Source organism: Miniopterus natalensis, chromosome 5 (assembly GCF_054644295.1).
Source record: "Miniopterus natalensis isolate mMinNat1 chromosome 5, mMinNat1.hap1, whole genome shotgun sequence".
Lineage (NCBI taxonomy): Eukaryota > Metazoa > Chordata > Mammalia > Chiroptera > Miniopteridae > Miniopterus > Miniopterus natalensis.
This window is the reverse complement of record NC_142085.1, coordinates 10,411,973-10,430,187: the sequence shown is the minus strand read 5'-3', so window position 1 is coordinate 10,430,187 and position 18,215 is coordinate 10,411,973. Positions and strand designations below refer to the sequence as shown.

General features: G+C 55.3%; 1 protein-coding gene across 2 annotated transcripts in view; it reads left to right on the top strand.

The window, feature by feature from the left end:
- The window catches only part of CPNE5 (copine 5), an 82,116-nt gene that overhangs the window by 47,643 nt on the left and 16,258 nt on the right, over positions 1–18,215 (top strand). For both annotated transcript variants that reach the window (XM_016223766.2, XM_087817366.1), the window contains 4 exons: positions 777–880; positions 5,216–5,320; positions 12,377–12,418; positions 14,315–14,390. In XM_016223766.2, coding sequence (XP_016079252.2) covers positions 777–880; positions 5,216–5,320; positions 12,377–12,418; positions 14,315–14,390 — 327 coding nt within the window. The remainder of the gene's footprint in view (positions 1–776; positions 881–5,215; positions 5,321–12,376; positions 12,419–14,314; positions 14,391–18,215) is intronic.

The window sequence follows — 18,215 nt, the reverse complement described above, 5'->3', positions numbered from 1 at the left end:
CTGCTTGGTGAACTTGGGGGAGTACCTCCCTGAGGACTTGGGGGATCCTCAGGCTCCTCGGCTATAAGTGGGTCATGGTCCGGGCCGTATCCACCTTAGAGAGCAGGTTGGCTGGGCCTCTCGTGAGTTAGTAGGTGTGAAAGTGATGCCTAAACTTACATGTCTCCCAGGAACCACACAATTATGTGAGGGAGTGAGGCAACTGGACAGAGCGTGGGCTTTGGGGTTGGCAGGCCAGGCTCAGAGTGGCCTTGGGTTAGTCATTTTACCTCTTGAAGGCACTCAGTAAAATAGTGAAATCAAGTGGTTAACACTCACTGCATGGGTATGACTGGCTGCTCTCTGCTCAGCACTTCGCACACTTGATCTCACTAGCCCTCACAACAGTTCCTTTGGGGTGTGTACTATGATCTGCCCTTGTGACAGAGGGAAAACTGAGGCTCCAAGAGGTTACCTCCCTTGCCCGAGGTCACATAGCTAGAAAGTGGCAGAGCCAGGACTCACGCTGGAGCAGCTGGCTCCAGAATCCACCTGCTTCATGGAAGACTGTTCCTCTAGACCTGCCGGTGGGGTGGTTAGAAGACGAAATGAGACCCTCAGAAGTGTTAGCCCAGGGCCTGGCCCTCGGTGTAGGGCAAACGTCAGAAGCTGCCCTTTCTAAGGGCTGGTGCTGGAATCCTCATGTTTCCAGGGCCCTGGGGCTGCATCTCCACGAGGATTGGGGCACCCTCCAGGCTTCTCCTGCCTCACACCCCTGTTCTCCCCCCTCCCATCAGGATGTTGCCACCATGCAGTTCTGTGCCAACAAGCTGGACAAGAAGGATTTCTTTGGGAAGTCTGACCCGTTCTTGGTGTTCTACAGAAGCAACGAAGATGGAACGTGAGTTCCAGGCAACACGCCACCCCCTTTCTGGGGTCAGGGTTGGGTGGGTTGTGGCGGCCTGCCAGCAGGGTGGCTTGGTCCCACCTCCACCCTGTGCTGCCCTGGGGCTCCTGCTCTAGAGAGAGCAGGGATAGGGTGGAAGTCATGTGGATGGGCTGGTGTGGCGGGGGGCACCCTCCAAGCCAGCAGTGCCACTCCGAGGGCCCCAGCAATGGTGGGTGTTAGATATGTTAGAGGTGGGGGGAGTGGGTCAAAACAGGGCTAGCGTGAGAATAAGGTGCCCTTCTGACAGCCCCCTCCTTCTTCCACACAAATCAGTCCATATATAGGAGCCCAGTTCTCCACCCACAGCCCTCTGAACACCCCACTGCTACCTGTCTCCCCGCTGCTGCACCCCAGATGGCAAATCTGGGCCCTCTCCCCGCCCAGCCCCAACCTCACCATAGGCTTCATTCAAAACTCTACACATCTTTGAAGCCCCATTTCCTCCTCTCGTGTCCCTAATCTAGAAGCCACCCATAATATGACAGAAACACGCACACACATTGGCAAATGTAGGTCAGCTATGTACACAGGGACAGATTCTAGGTGGATGGTCCGGGGACCTAGGTCCTCCCCACCAACCGTAGGTGTGACCCTAAGCAAGTTATGCCCCTCTCAGGGCCTGTTTTCTCCTCGGTAAAATAAACCAGTTGGATTAGGTGGTCTCCGCGGCCTCTTTAAGCACCGCAGTACTGGGAGGCTGAGGACACTTATGGCTGGAGTTCTGCAGGCCCAGGCGGTAACGGGCCAGGAAGGTTAATTACAAAAACGCTGCTGGAGAGGGGACCCGGAGGCAGGGCCTGAAGAAGGGGAAGAAATGGGTCCAGCGGGGAGGCTCGGGGAGGGGCGGCAGGCCAGAGAGGAGGCGAGTGCCCAGCAAGTGTGCCCTGGGCTCTGGCAGAAAGGCCTCCGCCAGGTTCCCTCTGATGCTGAAATTCTGGGTGTGATCATGTGTGCATGTGTGTGTGAGTAGGGGTGTGTGTGTGTGTGTGTGTGTGTGTGTTGGGGGTAGGGGAGCTGCAGGGAGGAGGTGTGTTTCAGTTCAAGGGAAAATGGATTTTTAAATCTGAATGTTCAACAAGGGAAATTAGGTGTGGTCATTTGCATAACAAAAGGATTCTTTGTCTCACCAAAGGACTCCCAGCAGAATTTCTTTAAATAATTCTTGTTGACTTTGACTTGACTTGAGGGAGGGAGGAAAAGGCCTGAGTGGTATTCCAGCTGCCCAGGACGGTGTCCCCTCAGGTCCCCTCCAGGGTGGCAATGTGGGGTCACCCTGGGCTGACCGGGAGGAGGGAGGGATTTGGGTTTGGGAGCAGAAAGAGGTGAGTTGCAGTGTTTTCCAGTGATGTTCTAGTAGAGCAGATGTGTAGGATGGATGGGGAGGGGGCAGGAAGAGGGAGAGACTCGTGACTGACACGTGAACGGGTGGGAGGTGCTGAGCACCCCACAAGCTGTGCTGTGGAAGTGCAGGGGAGGAGCGGGGAGGGGAGGACAGGGGCAAAAGGACAGTGCAGAGACCTCAGTCAGCAAAACTTGGGTGGGGCCTGAAGTCACAGCTCCCTCCCTGGCAGTGGAGCTGCGGGGGAACTGGAGCGCTGAAGAGGGCAGCTGGTCGGACGGGGGAGGCCATGGGAGTTTATTGGGGGGTGAGTTTCACATGAAGCGTAGGCTGGATGTCTCCCTGGGGACCCCCAGGGCAGCTGGAGAAACCCACCCAGAGGCCCCCGAGAGATGGGTGAACCCACAGGCACCTGCGAAGAGGCAGGTGCACAGGTCAGGGCTGAACCGGTGAGAGCAGGGTGGTCACCGGCTTTGAGGAGAGGAGAGGGAAAGGTCTGGGAGACACCCCCAGTTAGGAGCATGGGAGGAAGGCCAGTGAGGGGCCAGGGGAGTGAAATGTCAGCCTGCCACACCAGGAGGGCCTGGAAGGAGGCACCCACAGAGCGTCGTCTGTGCTCCTGGCCCTGCACCTGTTCCATCCAGTCGCTCATCTGGGAGTAAGAATGTGATGGGCGGAGCCGGCTCCCTGCCAGGCTGCCCACAGGCCCCCTGGCACTGCCAGTGGTCGGCTGTGTAACCTTAGGCAAGTCTAACCCAGTGGAACTTTCTGGGGTGAAGGAAAAGTTCTGTATTTCGCTGTCCAGTATGGTTGTCATCAGGCACACGTGGCTGTTGAGCACTTGAACTGGGGCTAGGGTGACTGCGGAAGTGAGTTTTAAACTTCATTTCACTTTGGTTAATTTAAATGTAAGTAGTCACATGTGCTGGTGGCCGCCACTCGAGACGATGAAGCTATAACCTCTGCAACTCAGTTTCCTGGTGTGTCCACGGGGCTGATCCTAACACCGGCTGGCAGGGCTGCTGTGAGGATTCATGAGTTAACACGTGTAGTTAGAACAAGGCCTGGCAGCTTCTGCTCTTATCCCGGTTTCACCACGAGAGGGGAGATCAGAGAGAGACAGTGGTTTTCCCGGGGCTGCGCAGCTGGCAGTAGTGGCCCTGGGGCTGGGGTGCGCGCCTGCCTGACTCTGTTGTTAGTGCTCTCCTGCACCACCCACTGAGTGTGTGTCCAAATGAGTGGAGTGGGGCGGGGGGGGGATGACTGCAGGCCAGCAGGGAGTCGAGGGGCCTGTGGATTTGGTGGGGGTAGGGAACTTAAAGAAGGGGTTTCAGGCAAGAGTCTGAAGCAGAAACCAGACCTCACAGGGTTCAGGAAAAACAAGTAGGGAGGGAGGAACTCAGGCTGATAGCTCAGAAGACCTGGCCAGGAAGTTTGGGGGGGGGGGGGGCTGGAGGGTCCACACAGGTTTGTGTGGCTTTGGGGGAATTTAGTGCAGTTAGGGTTTCTGCACAGCGCGAACCTCCTCCCTTCACTGCCCATCAAGCTCCTGATCCTCCCTCCTGCCTCCCCAGCCCCCTCTTCCAGCCACCTGCCTGCCCCAGCCCCGGGTGGCTGTGTCCCCTCCTCCCTCGGTCCCATTCCTGTCGTCAGCAGCAGCTCCGGGTGTGTGGGGAGGTCTCCCACATGTATCTCTATACTTCCGTGGGTGGGCAAGAAGGAGCGGAGAAGAGAAACGCTGAGCCTCAGTGACAGAAATGACATTTTGACTTGAAAATTTCCAGAGAAGAAATGGCACAGGCTGTGTGGGCACGGGCGGAGCCCAGGCACCTTCCCGGGTGACCTTTCCAAGCCCGGAGGCAGCTGGGATAGGTGCCGGGAACCTCAGGGGGGCCCCTGGCCCCAGCGCCACTGGCTCCCGCTGCCCCCCATGTGGCAGGGCGGGCTTCCAGGATGGGGCCAGCCAGGCGTGGGGGGGAGTGGGCAGCGACGCTGCGGTGGGGCCCAGATGGGGTAAGCCAGTTCTGCACTTTTGGTTTGCAAAGCAAGCTCATGGATTCAGAGCTGAAAGGGTCTCAGAGACCATCTCAGCCGGGGGCTTTCCTTCTCTGGCTTGAAATGCCAGCAAATGCTATGGAAATTCTCCTCTGAGAAATACAGTTATTCATTTATTAATTCCAAAAAATATTTAGTGAACATGTATTTACTATGTGCCAGGCAGTTGGGGACACTAAAGATATACCAGTAATCAAAGAAGACAAAACCCTTGCCCTTGCGGAGCTTACATTTTAGTGACAGACCATAAAATAAATAAAGAGGAAATTAGACTATGTCACATGTCAAATGGTGACAGGCGAAGTGCAAAAGCAACATGGAAGGGGGTTAGGGATGTCAGAGTCAGGGGCCAAGGGGTTGTAAGTTTTAGATATGGTGCCCATGGCAGATACTCATGTCAAAGGGGTGACAGTTGAGTAAAGACCTGAAGGAAATGAGGAAGTGAGCCATGAAGGTGGAGATCTGAGGGGACAGGCAGGAAAACAGCAGGCATGTGAAGCCCAGACCCCCAACTTCCCTGACAGTGTCAGGGTCTCACAAATCCCTAAGGCACATCTGCAGATTCTTCCATGGATCTCAGTTGAAGAATATCTGATAGCAGCCAACTCCCTGGAAACGGGCCCAGAGTGGGACAGGCGTGATCAAGGTCACACAGAGAGCAGGGCCCCAAACCTGCATCCCAGCCCTGCTCAGGAATCCTCTCTGCAGCACCACCAGGAAATGGCCATCTAGCTTCTACCTGGATGCTGCTAGTGACGGGCAGCTCATCACTTCACAAAGCCATGGTTTCTACTGTGTGACAACTATAGAGATTAACCAGCTGGTCCCTCAGTTGACCTGGATTCTACCTTCCTTGGCTTGGGGTCTGACACCTTTTCTCTCTTCTTTGCCAGGTTCACCATCTGCCACAAGACTGAGGTCATGAAGAACACCCTAAATCCAGTGTGGCAAACTTTCTCCATTCCTGTAAGAGCACTCTGCAACGGGGACTATGACAGGTGAGCTGAGAAAATGTCCCTCACCCTGCACAGGTGCGGGAGGCCTGGTTCACGTAGATGTGGGCGGTCCCCTCAATCTGAGCAGGGCCTCTTGGAACTGTGCACGGGTGGTCCTGCACAGGGTGGGACTCGTGAGTCTCCCTCCTCTTCCCTCCCTGGGCAGTGTCTGCCTTCACCTCCTTACAGCCCTTCCCGACCCCTCCTCTTCCTTCCTGTCAGGCATCCCCACTGGTGGGAACCTCTGGGGGGGGGGGAGGTGTCTGGGGTTGGGGAGCCCCATGGGTGTTGAGGTGTCCTGGCCTGGAGCTCAGCAGCCTGTCTTCATTGTTCCCACCGTTGGGGCACATGGGGGCCAAACAGGGTTCTAGATACACAGAGGAGGCCTGGTCCCCACCAGCCCCCACTATTGGCAGGTGGATTCTAGGGAGTCAGGATCCTATACTCTGTGCCAGCCAAGTTGCCATAAATGGGGGTGGGGGTGGGATACAGAGCTCATGGAACTTTCAGATGGGACAGCCTACTATTGTCACTTGTTAGCTATCACCATCATCATCATCACCATTGAATGAGTGCAGATTGTTGCGTGTGGATACACCTGGTTTCTAATTGCCTCTGTGACCAAAAAGTACTGTCAATCTGGGCAAACTTTGACTTTTCTGAGCCTCGGTTTCCTTATCTGTAAAATGGTTATTTAAACGTCTACCTACCTTATAGGGCCGCTTCGAGGCTCACATGGCACAGCCTACATAGGAAGGCTTTGGTGTGGGTAAAATACCAAATTCAGCATTTCGTCCGCAAGTGTTTGTTGACTCCCCACCATGTGCCGTGCTGTGCCCTGCGCTAGAGGCTGGGAAGTCGGCAGGGAACAAACACACAGTCTTCACCCTTCACCCAGCATCGTGGAGCTTACATCCAGTGGGGGAGGCAGACATCAATCCAATAATTACACAAAGAAACATATAATTACCAATTGTGCTAAGTGCCAGGGGAGCTGTAAGGTGGTGCTTGTCTGTGGTAAGTCAAGAGAACCCAGCCTGGTTTCGGAGATTGCTGAAGCTGGTGGGCAAGCTGGCAGAGGCTCATGGGCAAGGCTGCCCGGCGGCCTTGAGGAAGCTGGGCCTCTGCTGGCCACTCAAACAGGAACACTGGGGCGTCCTGGCTGGTGGCATTAGCATGGGCTCGCTGGGACCCTGCTCACAGTGGCTACTGACAGGCTATGTGTGTGGTAGGGTGAGGGGGACCTCCAGGAACCCTGTCTCCTTCCATGTTAGGCTTCTGATCCAAGAGATGAGGTGGCACCTTTTCCTGCCTCTTGGTTGGGACAGAAAAGCCACAATCTATTCCACAGGCGGTCACGAGCACCTACTATGTGCCCATCACACCTCCACCTGTGCAGCATCCAGGGGAATGTAGCCTCACTTCCATCGTCAGGGAGCTTATAGTCCGACCACAGGGATCTCAGATGTGCACACAGGTATAGCAGACAGGAAAGTAATTGTGCAAAACGAGACCAGAGACAAAAGCAGGCATCTAGCCAGACAAACCCAAGTTGTGTGTCTGGGCAGGTCCTGGGGAGGCGGGAGGACAGAGTGGTTGGAGCATCGGGCTGGAGCCCAGGGGCGCAGGGAAGGCTGCACGGTCGGGGACCGGATGGTTGGGGCGGAGAGAGACGGAGGCAGAGGGAAGGGAAATTCAAGGTTGGAGAAGGGGAGCCTGCCAATTAAAGTCTCACAAGGTGGAAGGAATTAGGATCTTCAGCCCCACTGCCCAGAGGTTTTAGGGGGTCCAGCCGACCCCCCACAACTCTGCATCCCTAGGGAGGGGCTCCCAGGGTCTCAGAACCCAGCTTGTCAGGGAGGGTGCGGAGGGCAGCCGGGCTCAGAGGCCCGGGTGCGCTGTTCAGCCTCGGAGGCGGAGAGGGTGCGGTGGGGTGCGGGTCATGGGGGAAACCAGGCAGGCTCCATCTCCCCCTCCCAGACTGAGCCCAGACTGCTGTCCCTCCAGGGCGCTGGGCAGCTGGGGCCCTGATCCGCAGCAGGGAATAGATTGACTGCGACATGGCTGGAAGCGGTATTAATGGAGGGGCCAGGCGTGTCACACTAGCTGGGCACTGAGCCCTAGGGTAACCCTAGGGTAACCCAACGCGTCTGGGGGCCCTCTCAGGGCAGTGGGGGGAGGGCTCATGCAGGAAAATGACGGAGGAGCCTCCTTAAAGCCTCACACACGCATTTGGGCGAATCCAGCAGCCGTGCCTTCAGTGCCAACGGGGCACAGAGCACTGTGCTGGGTGCTGTGGGCCCACTGAGCTGTCCCACCCAAGCTTCCCTCTTAGGTTGCTCCCAGGCCAAGGCAGGGGACAGACAGGTGACGATAATAACAGCAAAGGCTCTTGCAGCCTTATGTGGCGATTTGTGTATATAAACTACTGTAACCCCTCAACAGTTAGCATCTCCTCTGAAAAAGGTACTAACACTGTCCCCACTTTACAGGCCAGGAAACTGAGGCTGGCTCTGACTCTGTGTTCTTAACCCCAATGCTGTGTTGCCAAACGGCTGGGCCGGGATGTGAGTGGATATATTTGGAGGGGGCTCTGTGAGAGCCTCGCTCAGGGGCGAGGGGCCTTATGCTCTGGGACCGGAGGTGGGAGGAAGGCTCAGAAGGACTTTCCAGCTGCCTGGAGCTGGGACTGACAGAGACGGGGAGTCATTAGGGTTTGGAGCTTGGGGGACGAGAGAAGACAGTATCACCGAGAGAGATGGGAGCGTGACAGGGAGCCAGAGCAGGTGGCTGTGGGACTGGCTCGGCGGGGCTCTGCTAAGGAGAGAGGCAGAGGTCTGGGAGTCTCCAGGAGAGGGGCTGGCAGAGGTCAAGTGTTCAAGGCCCTGGGGGGGAGGGGGAGGGTAGATGCCACAGGTCAGGAGCAGGAGAGAGAAGAGGAGATGGTCAGAGAGATGGGGGGGACCAAGAGGAGGGCGGCCTGGTCAGCGAGCTGAGAGAAGGGACTTCAAACAGGAGTGTCAACCACTGTTGCGAAAAACGGGGCCAGGAGGGCAAAAACCAAAGATCTGCGGAGAAGGGGCCGCTTGCTTGGAATGATGGGGACAGAAACCTGTTAATATTGAGACGATTACTGAGTCTTTAGGGTATGGGCCAAATTGTGTCCTAATTGGTTTCAATGCATTATCTTAGTTGTGAATTAAATTTCACAGTAACCCTAGAAGGTGGGTACTGGTGACACCCCCGTTGCACAGATGGAGAAGGGGAGGACTGGAGATGATGTAACTTGGCAGGCAAGGAGAAGGTACAGTTCTCCTTTCCAGAAGTTACCTCTGGGGTCTCGGGTCCCCCTGTGTTTGCTGTCTCCAGTCCACATGAGACCAAACTCAAGTGCCCCAGCTGAGCGGAGCTGGCGTCAGGGGAAGTGGCATCGGGGTCAGAGCCAGTCCAGCCTCCGGTGGGTGAAGTGGGACGATGACAAGAAGCCCTTCCCCTGCCTTCCCTGAAGCCCAGCTCTGTTCTTGAACATTCTGTGGCTTGAGGGTTTGTCCCGTGGGGCTGTGTCGCTCACACCTTGTGTTGAATGAGTAGACTTTAAGAGGGTGTCAGATCCTCACCTGGAGAGGGCAGAGGGTGGCTGGGGGCTGTCACATCTCTGAAACTTCACGCTTCTGTCTGCCCCGGAAGAACCAGCGGCTTCTCCTTTGAACCGCCCCCCCCCAGGCTGTGTGCCGGGAGGGACATGTGGCCAGCACATGTGGCCCCCGTCGGCCGTGTTTTATCTTCCCTCCTGCCGCAGAAGCTGAGCTCAGAGCAGGCGGTCTCTGCGGTGCAGCCCGGGTCGCTGCCTGCCCCGGGGAGCCCCCCGCCCCGGCTCCTCTTTTTTTTTAAATTAAATATATTTTTGTTGATTTCAGAGAGAGGAAAGGAGAGAGAGAAACCTCAATGATGAGAGAGTCACAGATCAGCTGCCTCCCACATGCCCCGACTGGGGATGGAGCCCGCAACCCGGGCCTGTGCCTGACCGGGAGTCACATCACAGTCTCCTGGATCCTAGGCCGATGCTCAACTGCTGAGCCACACAGGCCGGGCCTGGCTCCTCTTCTGCCCTGAAGCCTCTCTTAGTGTCGGACTGCTGGTCACTGTAGGGCAACTCCTCAGGGCCTGTGAGCCCTGGGGACTTGTACAGCAAAATGTGCATCCTCCAGCCCGGGACAGGCTCACTCGGAAGCAGGCCTGTAGCCCCGCTCAGCTCGCAGGAGACTACAGATATCGCCGCTTGGTGAGCTGGGAGGGAAGCCTGGTGTCTCTGGTCTCTGCCTGTCCCTCATCTCTGCCATTCTGCTGAGACTCGCACAGGCCCAGCTCTGTCGCCCCGGCCCCAGGCATCCAGTGACCTACAGGACACTGGCTCCAGCCCTGAGGCCTGGCGCTGCCACTGACCAGCTGTGTGACTTGGGACCTCCCTTTGTAATTCTGGGGAAGGAGGGCTTTGTTGCTGTGTGGCCCACTTCACCAAGTTGATAGAAGTTCTCAGCCAGCAGATATTTAATATACTGCTTATACCACCAAGTATCTACTAGGTAATATACTACTTATAATATTCTACTTACATCACCTAGTATCTGCTAGGTACTGTTCTCGAAGCTGAAGATAGAGCAGTGAACAAAAAAATAGAAACCCCTGGCCTCGTGGAGCTGACATTTTCATGGTGAATGAGAATTGTTTGGGAGACAGGAGCTTGGAAAAAGGACTTGAGTGTTTTAGATGGAACAGAAGAGCATGTCCAATGCTGCCCATGTGGACGACGTAGCTGACTTCTCACAGCAACTCCCAAGTGGATGCGATGATACCATTTTACAGAGGGGTAAACAGAGTCTCCAAGGGCTAAGCCAGTTGCACAGGGCTGCACGGCTAGTAGCTAGAGAGCTGGGGCTGTCACCAGAGCCTGGTCTTCCCTGTCCACCCTCCTGCCTCTCAGACTCGGGACTCTGTGTCCTGAGCCTTTTATGCCAAATTAGATGTTCATTTTTTGTGGGCAGCAGAGGCCCATTTCATTGCCCCACACCTAGGAGCCCCTTCACCTGGATGCTGTCCCTAGAAGTCACAATTGGTCCGACATGAGCCTTTGTTAGACCTGAGCCCACAAGGGGCATGTGGTGTGACTTGGGGCAGCCCAATCAGAGCTGGATAGCAACAGAACTGTCAGCAGAGAAGTCAGAGCTGTGTCTGGCTTGTGTCTGCCTTCCCCGTCTCTGGGCAGCGTTTCTCTCACCTCCTCCCCCAAGGCTGGAGTTTGCAGCCTCCGAGCTAATCGGACCCCCGGGCGCATGCCATCCCTGGAGCCTTGATTGCACAGGAATCTCACACTCAGTGGTCTCCACCTCAGCTGCAAGTTCAAATCCCCTGAGGAGCTTTAAACAATTCCCCTGCCAGGTACACCCAGTCCCACTGATTCTGAGTCTCTGGGGCAAGGCATCAGCATCCACATTGGATTGCTAAAGCTCCCCAGGGGATCCAATGTGCAATCAAGGTGGAAAACCAGAGAGGTCAGCGGCTCTGGCTGAACATCAGAATCAGACAGGGGACTTGTCAAACTACCTGTGCCTGGGAAGTTGCAGAGCTCAGGTACCCAGGCTCCGTGTCCCTGATTTAAGTAAATTTCGTATGGCCCAGTGCTACAGTGGAGAGAAAGGGCGTTGTTATAGGGCCCACCCACCTGCCAGGCAGGTTTACCAACTTTCTTTGCAGCTAGTCTGTAAGAACATTGTTATCCCTACTTTAAAGCGCTGGCTTATGGCTCACAGAGGTTAAGTGACAGCTCCAGGCCCCCCAGCTAGCAGCCCAGCACCCAAGTCCACACCTCGGCCTCTTTCCGCTCTTTCCAGCTCACCAGCCCACTTTCAGGGACCTGAGTTTTTTTTCTTTCCACAGTAATTCACCTCAGAGAAATACTGTGTTTTGCTTTTCACAAGAATTCAAAGGGTTCCTTTAAATGGTGGGCTTCGATACCCACCCCGTTTTCTATCTTAGTAACAGAAACGCAGCTGGTGCCCAACCTGCGGGGCACTCCTTCATTCCAGGGCACTTTCTGCCCTGACGCGGGCCAATCCACAGCCCACGGAGGCTCATCCAAAGGGAGACAGCGCCTCCTTCTGGGGTTCCAGAACCCCAAGGCCCAGTCCTCAGAGACCTGAGATGGGCCACAGCCATGGATGGGCCAGATGATGAGATTTTAATGAAAACCAGGCCCAGGCAGCCACCTCTTAGTGCCCCATTTAGAACTGAAGGCTGGAGACCCTGGCTCCCCACGAGGTTCCTGCCTCCCCAGACCCTGACCCTATAGTGGGATCCCAGCAGCTCCCCCATCCCTGGGCATCCCTGGAGGACCACTGGCACCAAGGGTTAACCTGCAGCCTTCCACCTCCCTCCTCTGCCTCTGGTCCGCTAGCCTGTTGCCATGGAAACGGGCTAAAAATAAAATGGGTTCCCAGAGCCCAGCCCCAAGCACAGGAGTCAAAACAAACTAATTAAAGCAGCCAGGCGAAAATGTGAAGGTAATTACACCCTCACTCAGGAGCCAGTCCTGGCTGGAGCAGCTCAGCAGGCCGGCCCCTGGCATGCAGGGCTGGCTCCGCACCACTCGGACCCGTGGGCCCTAGAGTCCTGCTGTCTCATTGCCCCTCCCAGGAGAGCCCACCCTGCCTAGGCCAGAAATCTGGGGAGCAGCATCCCCCAGTACTGTGGCCCCACCCCTGATAAATTCATAGTGTGGTTTCATGCTGGGACTTGTGCCCAATCTAGGGTGGCCAAGCAGAAGGCAGGGTGAACTGAAGTCTGAGGCTGTTTTTCCATTCCTCCCTGAAATTCAGGGAAGTCCCTACCCAGCCCTAGGGCTGCCTCTGTCCCTAAGACCTTTGCTAAAAGGCCTCAGGATAGTTCCTTTGTCTCTCTGGCTGCTGCCTCTCACGAGGGCCCAGGAGCATGAGAAGGACCCTGTCCTTAGGTCCCGTGGGTGCTGGGTCAAGCCCATCCCACCACGGACCCTTTGCCTCACAGGACCATCAAGGTGGAGGTGTACGACTGGGATCGCGATGGCAGGTAAGCAGGCAGAAGGGCAAAGGGGGCGGGGATGGGGCAGCCACTGGGGGAGATGGGGCCCCGTCCTCACATGGGGAGACCTGTGCCTAGGCCCTGACTCGTGGCAGCTCTGGGGGTGAGGGGGCCTGGCTCTGGGACATCCACTGCCCCATGACTGGTCCCTGCCCAGCTCCACTGGCACCAGAGGACCTCTGTCCCGAAGGACATGGTGCAAAGGGCATGAGAGGCGCCTTTTCCTCAGCTGCCTAGCAGCCAGCCAGTGCCTAAAATTTCCCCACATTTGGGAGGATTTTGGATTTTCCCCAATATGCCTGTTGTAAGGCATAGATAGTAGTGACATCCTGAGCATTCACGGACACATTTTCTGTGTGAGGCTCAGCCTTGTGGGGTGACCGAGGTGCAGAAGAGGAGCTCGGCCAATGGTCACACGCGAAGGGACTCAGGAGCCTCGAGGCAGTGCCTGAGCGGGGCCGAGCCTGGCCAGTGGGAGGGCAGTTCCCACTCAGGGTCTTCAGGAGGCCGGTGCCTTCCCCTTCTTAAGTGTCCCCAAGGAGCCAGTGCCCCTGGGAATTCATAGATGAGAGGCCTCTCACAGCTTTAGTCCAGAACACTCAGCAGCTCCTACTTGTCTTTTGAACCAAATCAGATACACCACCCTGACTTTGTGACCCCTCCATTCTGTGGTACTAGCAGGGGATTGTAAGGGGCTTTATGCCCCATAATCTCCTTTGGGACTCTCAAGTCTGGGATGTGAACAGAGGATGCTGCAAAGGGCTGTGTGAATGCAGCTCTAAGTTAGGCCAAAGCTCCTTCCAAGGAGCTTCCCTTCCCCTGAGACCTTCCTATATGACCGGCCAGGGCCAATGCTGCCTCCGGAAACTCGCTTGGCCCCCCTTCTGTCCTCTTTAACCACATCACAGGCAATGTTTCCACCCATGATTTGCTTCACTTTACCCTGGAGTTCCCCCTACTTCTCCTTTATGGGAGAAAGCTCGGGACAGCCACCAGATGCAATTGGTTCCTGCCACCATGGAGCTCACAGTCTGCAAGCAGAGAACTATAAATATGTAGTAAAACATACAGTGTGGGCTCAAGGGGGGCAAGGCCCCAGGGACACTGCCTGGGCCTCCCTCTCTAGCAGGCACTCTAGGCCAGACGTGAAGGTCAAAGGCAGCAGACGTGGGACTTCTGCTTTGTATGAGGCTTTGCTGCACTTACTGTAAACACACATGGAGCCCCAGAAGTGCAGACACTGCAGAAAACCCCTCCAGTGGCCTGATGGACAAAGCGCTAATTGTCTTTTCAAAAAATGTTATCGGAAAAATGTCAAATGCACAGAAAAGTAGAGAAGAGCTTAATGATTAATACTTTTAAGCCTATCATCTGAATTTAACAAGTGTTACAGGTTGCCATATTTGCTTTCTCTACATTTGTTGATGTAGTTTAAATTATAGACATCTTGGCATTTTTATCTCTAAATATCTTATTGGGAATGTCTAAAAAATAAGGACATTTCCACATAACTATGAATACCATTATCACACCTGACGCTTTGAACAATAATTCTTAAATACCCTCTAATATTCATTTCATATCCAAATTTCCCTAGTTGTCCCCAAAATACCTTTTGTTGCCGGTTTGTTCAAACGAGAATCTAGGTAGAAATGGATCCCATTCTCCAGGGCCCTGCTCTTTGCTACTTGACCATTGGGCTCCTTGCTCCATGGGTGAAACTGGACCCCTTCCAGGGACCCAGCCTCCCTGCTGGCATGTGCCCCTGGAGCAGAGGCCTGGGCAGAATTGGGAGCTGGGGAGATGTGAGAGTTGGTGGGGTGGGGTGGGCAGAGGCAAAGCGTAGCCTGGGCCTCAGGTCTCAGCAGCAGCCTTCCTTTGCAGCCATGACTTCATCGGGGAGTTCACCACCAGCTACCGGGAGCTGGCCCGCGGGCAGAGCCAATTCAACATCTATGAGGTGAGGCGGACGCTGGAAGTCTGGGGTTTGCTCCGATGATACATAGCTCCCAGTCATTGAAGCCGTGAACAATAATTCTTAAATACCCTCTAATATTCATGCGCAGGACTAGGGTTTTTGCTGTTTCTCCTGTGAGGTGAGTGTTATTGTTCCATTCTACAGTTAAGGAGACTGAGTCTCAGAGAAGTTAGGGAACTTGCCTAAAAACACGTTTCAGTAAGGCAGGACCAAAAGGCAAACAACCTGACTCCAAATCAGTGAGTTACAGTGTCCCCCAAAGAATACTTCCAACAAGATGGGGGCATGGAAATGGGGTTGGGGCAGAAGGTTGGGGGACAGTATCAGAAGGTACCGGGCCTGAGACCAAGGTCCTGAGTTCAAGATGGCCCTCTGCCTCCCACCAGAGCAGCTTCAGGGCCTCTTCTGGAAGGAGAGACTCAGAGGTACAGGGGTCAGGATACCTCTAGTAGATCTGGAGTGTTTGCTCTCGAAGGACAGTTCTGCAGCTGAACCTTTGCTGGTGTCTGCGCTGCCTCTGGGGTGCCGTCCCCCCTTCCAAATCTAGCTCAGCTCCTGCTCCAGTGCTGGCTTCCCATCCTCGTTGCTACCTGGGTTCATAGCCGGGCCCTACCTCGTACTAGCCATGCGAGCCTGGCTAAGTTCCTGAACTGCTCTGCCATGCCCATGGAGAATTAAATAAGTTACGAGGACAACACCCGGCCTGAGTGGGCATGACGTCAGAGCTGCCTTCCAGGACCCTGTGCTGAGCTCCTGTGTGCCAGGAGGTTGACGTCTCACAACCATCCTGCAAACGGGCTCTAGCCGCACATTGGCAGCCACTCGGCTGGTGAGGTTGAGGAGCTGGCTTTGACTCCCATCACTGAATCCGAGCCCCCCATCCTCCCCCTCCCTCACCCTTATCTCTGTTCTGAGTGGGCAGATCTTGTGTTCCAGCCACACTGAAGCCCCCCAAGGGCAGGTGACAGCTTTCTCAGTTGCCTCTCTTCACGTTGGTCTGGCCACTGCTGGGCACACAGTAGGTGCTTATTAGACATCCACACACTGAATTCAGGTGAACAGTGCCTTTGTGAAGATGGAGCGTGGGTGAATTTCTTTGAATTCCTCCCAGTTAATCGCTTTGTTTTCTGCATCGGAAGGGCTGTGAGTATCCCCCCCCCCAAACAGAGAGAAGCAGGCTCTGTCTTTCTCTGGCCTCCTTTAAGGAGAGTTTTAGGGAAGAGAAGGGAAGGGGTCAGATCAATTGGAGTTTGGCTTCTAAGGGCGCTTGACAGACCAGAAGAGGCCGTGGTCTCCAGGCTGAAAGCAGAAAGGTTGGACTGACTTGTTGGCTTGGTTGAGGATCCCTGCTCCCTTGTAATCGACCAGAGAAAGGGCAGCTCTGGGAAGCAGAAGCACTGTCTTCCCATAGAAATGCCACCAGGCAGGAAAGGGTTAAACTCTGGTGGCCGTGGGCAGGCCTTGCACTGTGGTGTCCCTGGGAGGCCTTTCTAACAGTCCTCCTGAAGACAGCACAGGCTTCTGCCGGGAGAGACCCTCGTCTTGGGCCCTGGCATCACCCTGGGTGTCTGACTTGTATGCCCAGCTGCCTGCTGGCCACTCCTCAGGCTCAGCCTTCCAAACTGAACGCACCAGCCAAAGTCTCCCCGCAGTCCTCCCCTCCCCTGGCCAGCCTGTGCCATCACCATGGGGGCCACAGCGCCTGGGGAGCCATCCTTGACAACTGTGGCCCCTCTCCATGCATGGCTGCACCCTGCTTCTACTACCAACGAAAAATATTCTGACAATTGTTCCCTTCATTCCCGCCCACCCCCACTGTCATCTCCCAAGTGGGAGCTTTGCAACAGCCCCCAACAGCAGCAGCCTTTCCACCCCCTTCCGTCCTGCACTCAGTAAGCTGAGTGCTCCTCCAAAAAGGTCACCCGACCACACCGCTCCCCAGCTTCAAATCTGGTTGTGCCTTCCGCCCACCACCTCAGCCTGGCTCCCATAGGGGAGGGGGAGGGGGAGGGGGAGGGGGAGGGGGAGGGGGAGGGGGAGGGGGAGGGGGAGGAAAGTCAGAAAGACTCCCACGCCGGCTGAGATCCTGCAGGGCCGCCTACCTGTGGGGTAAAGTCTGAGCTCCTCACAGGATGCCCCAGTGACCTGCAACCTGTGTGCAGCCCATGGGCCTGGGTAAGCAGACATGCATGTCGCACCCTCACATGGCCCCTAGGGTCTGGCCCCAGCCCTTCCCTCTGCCCACCCACTTTCAGCCCGATCGCGCCGTCTGAGGCTCTCTGAACCCGCATGTTGGCTCAGCCTCCATGGCTTCGCTCACAAAGGCCCTGCCCTGGGTCGGGCATGTCTTCCTCGCTGCTGTGTCAGCCAGAGCGGCTCCTGGCTCCTGGGAACCACTCTGTGACCCCTTGTACAGAAGGGCACACCCCAAATTGGGTCCTGGGGGCCTTAAGGACACCGGGTCTGAGGAGAGGGGGAAGAATAGGCTTAGGAGAACTCCAGCCCAGGGGTTGGCAGGTTCCTGGCCTGACCCCTTGGGGGTGCTGGTCCCTCTCACGGAACCTCAAGGTGCAGCCTGTTAGGGCAGGAGAGGCGGGTACAGGGAGTGGGAGGGTGTGCTGGGAGTGCCTGAAACTTCAGGATAAACAGGGCGTCTCTTCAGTGCATTTCACATGAAGATCTGAGAACAAAACAGTGCTTTAATATTAAAACAGTTATAATTAGAGAGTGGAAATGTGGAATACTGGCTAATTTAAAGACAACACAGAAGACTTCAAAGAAATATGCTGGTGGCCAGGTCTTCGGGCGACGCCCAGATCCCCAGGAGTCCATGTTTATTCTCCTCAGCTGGGAGGGCTACTTTGGAGTAAAGTTTTGACATGCACCCAGTTCTAAAAGTTCCACACCCTCCGGGGACAGATTGGGAAACTGAGGCACAGTGCACATTGGAGCTGTGGCTGTGCCCTACCTCAACCCCTTGCCTGCTAGGCTGTTGCTCAGGACTGTGTCTGTGAACACCATGCCCCCTGGGCGGCCCTCCTGCCTGTGAGGATTGGAGGTTGTTCTGGGCTTCTCTCCCAGGCTCACTTGTACAGTCTGCTGGCCCTCCCACCTGAATGTCCCACCTGTGCCCCAAATCCAGCTCTTCTGTGTCTACCTGGTTGGCCCTGGCCCCTCACTTTCTCCTACCCCCACAGTCATGCCGGGGGTCCAAGATCTGTGGTCGCTTCTTGACAGTGCTGTTTTGCTGTAGCTCAGTACCTGTTCCAACACCCAGAAGCCCTCATTACCGGTCTCCTGGACTAGTGGTGGTAGTAAATAGTAGGGATAAAAAATGCTAGCAGCTGACATGTGCACGTACTTACTACATTCCAGACCCTGTCCTAAGCACTTGACTTGTACTGACCCATTTTAATCCCCCTACCTTTTTATGAGGTAGGTACTTTTTTTTTAAATCCTTGCCTGAGGATATTTTTTCCATTGATTTTCAGAGTGAGAGTGGAAGGGAGGGAGAGGGAGAGAGAGAGAAAGAGAAACATTGATGTGAGAGAGACACATCAATTGGTTGCCTCCTGCACGTAGGCACCCAACGGGGTGGGGAGTGAACCACAGCCCAGGTACTTGCCCTTGACCAGGAACCGAACCCATGACCTTTTGGTCCTCAGGCCAATTCTCTAACCACTGAGCAATACCGTCCAGGATGGCAGATACTTTTTATTCCCTTTTTTTTTTTTTAATTTATTCCCATTTTACAGATGAAAAAACTGAGGTACAGGGAGGTTAAGTAACTTGCCTAAGATCACACAA